The sequence below is a fragment of the Monopterus albus genome, unplaced genomic scaffold, assembly GCF_001952655.1.
Source record: "Monopterus albus unplaced genomic scaffold, M_albus_1.0 scaffold194.1, whole genome shotgun sequence".
Lineage (NCBI taxonomy): Eukaryota > Metazoa > Chordata > Actinopteri > Synbranchiformes > Synbranchidae > Monopterus > Monopterus albus.
In genome coordinates this window covers 761,618-772,622 of record NW_018128074.1, presented here as the reverse complement: position 1 = coordinate 772,622, position 11,005 = coordinate 761,618, and the positions used below count along the sequence as shown (strand labels likewise).

The window sequence follows — 11,005 nt, the reverse complement described above, 5'->3', positions numbered from 1 at the left end:
TCCTGGACCTGTTCAAGGTCAGAGCCTAGAGTTGTTTAAGAGTAAGAAAAGGAGCTTTATAAAGAGTTTGTGTGCTGTGGGGCTGATTGCACTGATGCAAGTGAACTCCCCAACTAATACAAAGCCTTGGTTGTCAGTATTAGACTGAGGTTTGAAGAAACTTGTAGATGGTGGAAGGGGAAATGTCAGCCACAGCTGCCATTCAGCTGAAAATGGATAAGAGCTTTGGCCTAATGTGCTTGTGTTGGGTCTCTTTTCAAATCACTGTGAATTCCCCGGTCTCATCAGCATGCAGAATACAGTCACTGCTTCAGAGCTAAATTCAGCTCAAGAAGTTCCTTTCGTATTAAATCAAAGAATCTAAACATCAAAACAATGAGTCATATCAAACTTACTGGTGCTAAACACAAAAAACTGACTCTAAACACTGGAATGACCCCCTGATAAAAAAAACAATTAGCCGTTTTCACTTCCACTCTTGTAATCGTGGGATCTAAAACCAAACAGAAAAGGAGGAAGAAGCAGCAGCAGATAAACCACAGACAGACTCTAGTCTGTGACGAAACTGACTTCCTCCTTTCCCAATATTTTAAAAAATGTTAATCAGTTACAGTTTTAGTAACATATCACAACTAGTGATGTCACCACTCCTTTCACAGTCGTCATCCACATGCTACCGTACCACTTACAGAGAAAATGATATCAGTAAGAAGAGGTATGAATGGGTCATTATCATCGCAGATCAGTCAGTTCTGCCTTCTTGAATTGAGTGTGTCTGAGCAAAAAGTGAAAATATTCAGATCACATAAAAACACCTGTGTACTATGTACCAACAAACTATATAGATATGACTTTGAGCTTTATGGACAAATCATCACACCCTCGAAACTCAGTCTGAATGTGACCTAAGACTGTAGACAACTATTATTTTAATAATTAAAAATGCTCATGATTATTCCCTAAAGCCCAAATGAGCATTTTCTAAAAGATTTCGGTGTCAGAGCAACAGTCAAATACCTGAAAATGTTTATTACAATAAAAAACAAGGGGCAAATATTCACACTCACAGCAGATATTAACATTTGAGATGCTGGTGCCAGTGAATTTTGGCCATTTTCGTTTTATTTTAAACTGCGAATTGAGTATCGAAAAGGTTGCCAGTTATCTTCTGTCAGTTACCTGATTAAACAATGAACTAATTGTTTAAGCTTCACAGTTTGGGGGAATAATGAAGCTGCCATGTTTAATGGGGGCCAAGAAAAAATTGTTGTCCCAGGGCCCTCTACAGGTTTAATCAAGCCATCGTCAAAGTCACTTCATACCCCATGAGTCCCACGCTGTGGGGCCGTACTGTATGTCACCTTCCAAAGAACAGAGAGTGTAAAAGTAATTGCAATCATAGTGTTTTCTGGGAACAAGGTAGAGTATCTCCGGGCTCCATCCTCTCGGTTTTCCGGGAGCCTGTTCTTGAAAAAACCCTGGTGAGTCAACATCCTCTCTCCTTTGGACAAACACTGCAGCTTACTTTTTTTAGACGCTTGTGTTCCTCAGCCTGAGCTTTCAGGCAGCCATGCTGTTTTCATTTGCTGTCACATAGTAGGAGATGAAGACAATGTGCTGTAGTCTCGTCTGCCTACTGTTACTGTTCGGTCAGTGTGAACGTGCTCATTTTATTTGTTCAGCATTTCTGGGAAATACACTATGTTATAGAGACTATGATGTCCAGAACAGGCTGATCCCAGCCACTTCCTGTCTTTGGAAACAGAGGGAAGTTGCTGTCGACATTATGCTTCTTTCAGCCCAGAAGCAAAATATCAAACTGAAATATTTTGTGGTTAAAATTGCATTACATTTTTTGTGAATGCTTGAAGATCCTGTCATCAGTAAAATGCAAGTCCTGCAAGAAAACCAGTAAAAACAGTGAGGAGATTGTCTGGCTCATTAGTCTTTTCCTATTTTTGTATATTACAAAAAGGAATTTTCAAAAATCTTTTATTTTACATTGCAGTGAGTTGCAATCTAGGTTTCAAAAATCTTTTATTTTACATTGCAATGAGTTGCATTATAATCTAGGTGGAATGAAATATCAAAGACATGGGTGTTGACCTGTCAGAAGGATCAAACGATATCAAGTGAGACACTTCTGTGTGACTTAGGGGCACATGTTTCCTGTTGTCCTAACAAACTGGTCTCTCTGGTTCTTTCACAGTGTTTGCACCTTCAACAGGACTGAAATCTATAGCGGCAGCCCCATGAGACTGTGATGAGGCAATGTTGTAACGTGAAACAGAAGGGATTATCCTCTGGTGAGCATGACATTGATGTGCAATGTTGTTTTTGTTGAAAAAATGTTTTCATCAAAAGCACGTACAGTGGACCGGAGTGTTCCAGGTCAGTCTATAAGGCTATTACAGCATGTTACCTTGGAGACAGGCAGATGTAATTTACTCCAGCAGGACAGAGTTCAACAACTTATATGTTTATATGTAATATATAACCAAGAGGAATGGGTGGAGGGTGTCATGGTTGGAGTGAGGCTATGATGTACAGGAGGTAAAGGGTATAGGGAGTTCATCTAAAACTAGTTAAAACAACCAGCCGAGGCGTCGTACCTGAAGCTGTTGGCTCTTGGAGGTGAAGAAGCAGACCTGCTCACCAGCCTGGTTCACTTCCGTCCTCCATGCCTCCTCCTTCATGAGCCATTCCTCAGAGAGCAGCTTCCACGAATCCTGCAGCTCTCCTCCAGCGTTCCTCTTTGTGCTCCAGCTCCTGTTGCAAATAGTAAGTGTTGGACTGAAAAACTAAGTCCACTCATACAGTGGGTACAGAAAGTATTCAGACCCCCTTAAATTTTTCACTCTTTGTTATATTGCAGCCATATGCTAAAATCATTTAAGTTCATTTTTTTCCTCATTAATGTACACACAGCACCCCATATTGACAGAAAAACACTGAATGTTTGACACTTTAGCAGATTTATTAAAAAAGAAAAACTGAAATATCACATGGTCATAAGTATTCAGACCCTTTGCTGTGACACTCATATATTTAACTTAGGTGCTGTCCATTTCTTCTGATCATCCCTGAGATGGTTCTACACCTTCATTTGAGTCCAGCTGTGTTTGATTATACTGATTGACCGTGATTAGGAAAGCCACCCACCTGTCTACAGAAGAACCCAAAGATGACTGTGGCTGAGCTCCAGAGATGCAGTCGGGAGATGGGAGAAAGTTGTAGAAAGTCAACCATCACTGCAGCCCTCCACCAGTCGGGGCTTTATGGCAGAGTGGCCCGACGGAAGCCTCTCCTCCGTGCAAGACACATGAAAGCCTGCATGGAGTTTGCTAAAAAACACCTGAAGGACTCCAAGCTGGTGAGAAATAAGATTCTCTGGTCTGATGAGACCAAGATAGAACTTTTTGGCCTTAATTCTAAGCGGTATGTGTGGAGAAAACCAGGCACTGCTCATCACCTGTCCAATACAGTCCCAACAGTGAAGCATGGTGGTGGCAGCATCATGCTATGGGAGTGTTTCACAACAACTCCGTGACTGTTCTTGAATGGGCCAGCCAGAGCCCTGACTTAAAACCCATTGAGCATCTCTGGAGAGACCTGAAAATGGCTGTCCACCAACGTTTACCATCCAACCTGACAGCACTGGAGAGGATCTGCAAGGAGGAATGGCAGAGGATCCCCAAATGCAGGTGTGAAAAACTTGTTGCATCATTCCCAAAAAGACTCATGGCTGTATTAGCTCAAAAGGGTGCTTCTACTAAATACTGAGAAAAGGGTCTGAATACTTATGACCATGTGATATTTCAGTTTTTCTTTTTTAATAAATCTGCTAAAATGTCCAATTCTGTGTTTTTCTGTCAATATGGGGTGCTGCGTGTACATTGAGGAAAAAAATGAACAAATGATTTTAGCATATGGCTGCAATATAAGGAGGAGGAAGCAGAAGCATAGATTGATTATTAATAAAACCCGTTTGCTCTAACTGGCTAGTTTTGTAAGATTTGTTAAACAACTGAGTGGAAATCTAAACACTGATCAACAACAGTTGAGTTGGGTTTTCTTAATGTCTTCCATGCGTGTCAGTGTGAGAAATGGCGGAAGCGACAAAACGGCAGGTGGTTCTTTATCTGATTTCATGTCATCAGGCATCATAAACCCATGAAAAAGAGGAACTTGTTTATTAATAGCCTAACTGAAAGTCAAGCTAAGACCTGTTGTTTGCCATCTATACACAGACACCCACACTTTATGTTTCACATCATGAAAACCCTCTCAGATACCCAGAGCCAGGAAAAGACCTGCAAGTGATTAATGCAGATTTAACCATCCTCATGCTGCTGCAAGCAGGACAGAAAAGACTGTGTTGAAGTAACACAAAACCACATGTGTGCTGCCTTAACAGTGCACCTCTTCAGGCTGTTTTATTACCAGTGAATCTGTGAATGAATCATTCTTTCACCCCTAAGTTTGCTCTGAGTTTAGACACATGTAGCTATTGTGTTCATTAAAGCTAAATGGTCATGACCACCTGACATATGAGCAGCAAAGCAAACACAGACTTTAACACCTGTCACTCTCAGAGGAAATAAGTATATAGTGTTGCTTAGGATGTGTGAGTGGGTGAAGAGTGAAGTCACTTTAGTGTTGCTTAGGATGTGTGAGTGGGTGAAGAGTGAAGTCACTTGAGGTCTCTGTTCCTGACTTCCCTCTTCTACTGCAGTAAATCATACAGTGATCGTCACCTACCAAACGAAGCTGACATATTCTGACCTTTAGTCACTGGTGTGGGTCAACTCCAGAATCACTGAGCGAACCAAAGTGAAAGCTCACTAGTAATGCAGCCTCAGGTCGGAGGCTTTCTCAACAGCCTAGCATGCGGCTTGCTTCATGTTTAGATAAGGACAGTTATGTGAAAAATTAGAAACCATTATATGGACTATATCAAGGGGTTGATAAAACACACATCCCTCCAGGTCCTAAATAAGAGGCTCTGACTATTCATTAACAAGCTGTTGGGTGGAAATTCTGAGTATCAGCTCCAGAGACACAAAGAGACGGTATAACCTGTAAGATATCAGTTTCACTGCTGTTACTGGGAAACCAAATGCAGAGCCTTTATCTCAGATAAGGCTTATGAAAAGCACACATCACTTTGCATTTATTCAGGCTGACTGTTGCCAATGAGGCTGATTCACCGAGTCAGGCTGCATGTTTAGCTTTCATTTGAAACTTCTGACCCTAACGTCTTTTTATGTCACACCTGTGCCCTCCTGAAGCAGGTGTCCAGTCTGCTGCTTGCTCACTGTATTGGACTTTACATAACCTCGCTCTCTGTTAAACTGCCACAACGACTGACGCCTATGCAAATAACCACATGCACATAATCCTGCCTTTTTTAAAACCGTGCAGGCAGCGTCTTATCTTTATGTTGAGTTTCCAGGCACACTGATCACCCACATCCTGTCTTGACAGCCCATGCACACTATATCATCCACCCAAACGTTTTGATGCTAAAACCTGTGGAGTGACATTTCAGCTTCAGACATGTTAATGTCTTGTGAGTAAAACTTGAGGTTTTGTCTGGTGTTTCATTCTGTACACGTTAGCACACACAGACATTTAGCCACTTCCTCACTTTAACCAACAGGAACAGATCTATTAATTTAACCAGAGTCACTAACGGTCGGTGAGAGGCTGCGGCTCACACTGCACTTGGGAAACAGCGCTCTGGCCTGAGTTGCTTTGCCACAGAGGCTCAGCTGTGCTCTACGGGCCCTTCTGCTTCTTCTTTTCAAAAGTCATATCTCATCATCCCCAGCTGCACTGATGACCACAAGTTCCACGATGCAGCACTCAACTTCATTCACATCCAATGATGCTTACTTTTCACAAGACTATGACAGTGACAGCGGTTTACAGAAGTCAAATGACAGACTTCTGCTCATAGTGTTCTTAGTCTTGTTCCTAATTTAAGACAGACCTGTGTCTGCTGTGTCAGCTTGTTCCCTGAGACACACAACCTTTGACTCCATATTAAGTCACATTTTTGATTCTGATGCTGATTTTAAGAGATGCACCGGATTAGTGACCTGGTGATCACTAAATAAATGGGGCAGAGTGGGAAATGCAGCTGTGATGTAGGCATGGACAGATTAGCACAAGGGCTCAAGGGGCCCCTTAAGCCAGTTTTACTGTCAGGCTGATCTCCACTAGAGCTGCAGCGATTGGTCACCGAGTCCAGTGGTCAATCCACAGCCATGCACAAACCAGTCAAACCTCTGACGGGCACAAGTGCAAGCTGTTCAAGTATAGAAACAAACAGAAAATGAAATATTTTGCAGTTTTGGGTGAAGTCGCTGTTTTCTGATGCTCGATAGATCAAACTATTAATTGATTGTTAAAAAAAAAAAAAAGTTATTTGCAGCTCCGACCATTTATCAAATTAAAGATTTGATGTTTTGTGCAAAAAGTGTTTTTTTCTTTCAGTGAGCAGTAGTTTCTTTAAAAACACCAGTACAATGGCATTTTGTTCATTGTAAGAAGTCATCTGAAAACACAGTAGTTTTGCTGTTTGTGTAATTTATCTTTAAAACTGGACCTTTTGTTTGACAGTTCATCAAAACTCCAATCCAGCCTGTTTCAGCACAAGTACTGTCATATATGCTAGTAATGCTTTAGTGATAGAAAGTAACATTTAAAAACCGGGCAAGTGATTGTGTTTTCAAAAGTGGGAAATTCAGCACAAGAAAGAAGAAGCTGACCTCTGTCTTCAGTTCATACTCAGACCTACTGCTGCACAGACGAAACAAATTCACCAGTCTGTGAACATCAGCAGTGACGTCCTGGCAGTACGATGACATCCAGACATTTACAACAGCATTACTGACTAGTCAGCCCATATCCCACCATCCCACTGGGTTATTTGCTGAACACCAACTGTACCCTCTTTGTCTGGCTCCTCTCTCTGTTAAATAGCCCTTTCATGAATTGTTTTTAGTGCCGTCATCTTGACTAATTATCCCCTCATTATGCATTCAGCCCATCTGACCTAAACCTGTTTCAGGCAGCAGCGACTCTGCCCCTCTTGCTTCTCCTGATCACAGCGGTCAGAGAACAGCGTGCAGAGGGCCCTGCTCACCATCAGCACTCCTGACGAGTCTGAACGATCAGTAGACAAAGGAGACCAACGCCACAGAGCCAGAGGAATGACCACCATGACCTCATGGGTCAGCTGGGAGCCAGGAATGAAAAGACTCCAAACCAACCCCCACCCAACACACACACACACACACACACACTGAGCTCTAGGACAACTGAAGCCACCATGGGAATATGGGAGTGTGGCTGAGGAGAAATCAGCATTCATCTGCAGGAGCTGAAAGAAAGTGGTTGTGTTTGGAATTTTGGGTCATGCCTTTCTTTGCACATTCCTCACCATTCCCCCAACAATAAGCCGCGTCAGAGCAGATACAACAGCCTCCAGTCTGGATAGCTCACACCACAAAGAGTCCCCAACCCTCTGAAACCACACAATAGCCCCCAAGACTCGAGTGATAACATTCTTAAATGTAAGAAGAGCTGAAGGTTTACGGTATTTAACAGTATCGCATGGAAACAGCTGCATCTCCACTGGGAAGAGAACAGACAGTGTGTACGCTCGAGGTCTGTGTGCTAATCTAAGTTTGGCTGTTACAATCCCCGCAAACAGTTGTGAGACTAAAGTTTGTGGAACAAAATGGCTTTTTCTTGTAATTTCCACACAAAACAAGTATATATATGTATATATATTCTGAAAAGGCCACATATTTTATTTTAGGAAGTGTGACTTTGTGAACAATATTAAACAGGATGAGTCTGAATAATTAACGCAGATTGTGAAACAAAATGCTGTGTCACATAATCACATTCAAAATAGGTCATTTATTCAGCTGTGAAAAAAGTCGTGCATGCAGCAAAAACTGAAAAAAAAAGCTTAATTCTGTACATAAACCAAACATGTTAAATAAATAAATAATTTAAAGAACAAATCAAATAAAAACAAAACCTATGTACAGCTGTGAAAGAGCTACTGCGTGTAGCCAAATGCCCAATCGTGGAGCCATTACACTTTGGTCTCAGTCTCTTCAACCTTTGGGTCTGCTTGCTCTGTTGTCTTTGGCGGTTTAGTTTGATGGTCACAGGTGCTTTAGGTCTTTGTTTCTGCTGCCTGTGAAGCTTAGTTGAACAGCTCACAGTTTGCTCTCCTCCTCCTCCAGCGGTCGGTTCAAGCCTGGGATAAATTTGAGCAGGCGTCTGCGTAAGCTTTTCTGTTTGGGCTTCTTCTGCAACGTGTTGATTCCGCCCTGCTTCTCCCCGAAGGTGGATGACGAAGATCCCCTCGTGTAGCTGCGTGTGCTGGCGCTGCGGGTCAGGTGTGTTTTGGCCACTGCGAAGAGCTCGCTGGTCGGTCGCAGACGCTGCTGCCTCTGCTGGTCTTTCTTTTTGTCTGCACTGCTGTTGTCCGAGTCCACGCTGCCATCTGCTTGGTACAGGCACGTCTGGTAGAGAGGGTCGTCCTCGGTGGTCGTGCTGAGGAAGCTGGCACTGCTGCTGGTGCTGCTGGTGCCGCGGAGGGCTCTTTGCACAGCGGGGCTGGGAGCGCCGAGGCTGCCGTACACCCCTGCTGACTCCAGGGATTCGTATAGTGCAGCGTCACTCATTACTATGCCTGCAGGAAAGAAGGGCAGAGTCAGAATAGTGGACTGCCACTGATTTAACTTTACACTACTGGACACAGGCATGCAGTAACAGCATAGTACTCATTTCCAAATTGGTACAAGTACAAGCCTATGGAGTATGTACAGTTTTACATGTTTGTTTCGTCTGCTGTCAGTCACATTCCCCCCCTCTTATACTCAATTAGGGTGGCGTCATCAAACGTACTGTTCTGTCTCAAGAAGAACCCAAAGATATTTCTTTTACTACAGTACAAGATGAGCAGTCAGCTCTCTTGGAAGACGCTGGTGAGGTTGACTTAATTTTCTGTGGATCAACTAATCTGATTATCCTGGTGAAATTAAAGTAAACTAAACTGAGGTAGTGAGACATAAAAAGCCATGGATGACCAACCATGAACAAGCCGCTGCTCCTGCACCATCAGTGACCGATATTCATCCCATTTCTCATGAAGAGTTTGCTGCAAAGGAAGGCAGGTGTATATGTTAAATGACTGTGATAAGAAACACAGTGTAGACACAAAGGATTAGAGCAGGACAGCTGCTGTAACCTTGGGGCAACGCTGGCTCACTTGAGCCACTTCTCAGGCAGCTTTTGAAACAAGCATGAGTTAAGAATGTCTGCAGCCCTCAGTGAGTCTGCTGGATGCAACAGGTGGTGCTGCTGGGGAGACAGGTGTGGAAGGAGGGGGACGGTGTCTATATCTAGCCTGTAACATAACGTATGGGTGTGTGTGTGTGTTTGTGTCAGACTGCTGAAAACACAACCAGGCTAAGTCACTGCTGACAAACTGAAACACTGCTGAGAGACACTCACCTTTAGATACTGCAGCCGGGCTTCGAGCTCCGCTTTCCGGATTGAGTCGCTGTAAACTGTCTCCAGCCTTCAAAAGGAAAACCAGAAGGCCACAAAGTTAATAAGCATAAGAGGAAGCACTATTAAAACTAAAGGGCAAAGAGAGAGATTAAAACCAAAAGGCTCTTTTCATAAGACAGTGGTGTGACAGGTCTGGTGTCAAACAGTTTACAAGAGGGGAGGAGGGGGATAAGGAACATGTACAACTTCAGTGCTGCAAATCCTTTAATTTACACAAGTGGGGGGGCAGTGATAGAGCTCGTTCTCCCTTTAATGGTTAATATGGACTCGACTTGTATAATTTGATGATGTCGGTTTAAACAGTGCTGGCGTTGCTGTGTGGTTCACCTCGCTCACTTATTGGCAGCAGCTCACAAAGCTCTCAGACAGACAGGACTTCGCTAATTGTCCTTTTAAACTTTTATAAGAAGGAAAAGAGTGATTTTTAAATTACACATCTGCTCAGCCAGCACAGACAAATATGACAGGTACTGAAACGTCAACGGCACACAGCATTTTTATTTGACTTGTCTTGGATCCATGAAAAACCCGAGGTTTCATCTTTTGAGCGCTTCGTCCAACCAACTGTCCAAAACCTAAATACATTTGGACTGCCACTAACAGTGCTCTTCTTCACTCTTGTAATTTACTTCCATGACACCCTTTGAACATACTGTATCTTCTGAACATAAGCACTAACACCCGGTTACCATTCAGACTGGCTTTTTGTTCCCACATCAATCAGATTCTTTCCACTTCAGAAGCTCCTCACATCCTCCCGCAGCTTTACATCACTGTCTGAGATTATTATTGAAACTTCTGCCCATTTCTGCCTTGAACCCATGAGTCTGTGTACCTGAGTGCGTTACCGCAGGCCCTGATGAGCTGGACGATGTCCTTATGCTGAAACCCCTCCACGCTGGTCTCATTCACACTTGCGATGGTGTCCCCTGCGCACACACACACACAAAACACATGTTAACCAGCAGCCATCAGAGCTTCAGTTCCACTAAGGCTTCGCTCACTGTGAGCTGCAGCCAAATGAGGCCTGTTTGATTCTAAATGAAACCTCAACACATGTGCAACACAAATGTGGAGGCCATGCGTGAGCAGTCGTGGAGCGCAGCCCCTCTCTGACCTGCAGTCACCTCACGAAAAGTAACACGTTTGTTCAGTGTGTTAAAGCCATACAGTCGGGCTGCAGCTAATTATTCTCATTATCATCTGACAGTTATTTTCTCCATGAATCCATGGGTCTATAAACGACCAGAAAACTGTGAAAACTACTATGAGGAAAAGCAGCAAACTCTCACATCTGACAACAGGGAACCTGAATGTTTTTGTAGTTTTGCTTGAAAAATGATCCAAATAGTTGTGATTTATTTTGATTCCATCCAACCAGTCACTGCAGCGTTACCAT

General features: G+C 43.2%; 1 protein-coding gene across 1 annotated transcript in view; it reads right to left on the bottom strand.

Annotated features, from left to right (window-relative positions):
- Positions 1-7,915: 7,915 nt before the first annotated feature.
- Positions 7,916-11,005, bottom strand: part of tamalin (trafficking regulator and scaffold protein tamalin) — an 8,326-nt gene continuing 5,236 nt past the window's right edge. The window contains exons 5-8 of the mRNA XM_020617825.1: positions 10,442-10,535; positions 9,547-9,613; positions 9,124-9,190; positions 7,916-8,722 (exon numbers count right to left, since the gene is read on the bottom strand). Coding sequence (XP_020473481.1) covers positions 8,244-8,722; positions 9,124-9,190; positions 9,547-9,613; positions 10,442-10,535 — 707 coding nt within the window. The 3' untranslated portion in view covers positions 7,916-8,243. The remainder of the gene's footprint in view (positions 8,723-9,123; positions 9,191-9,546; positions 9,614-10,441; positions 10,536-11,005) is intronic.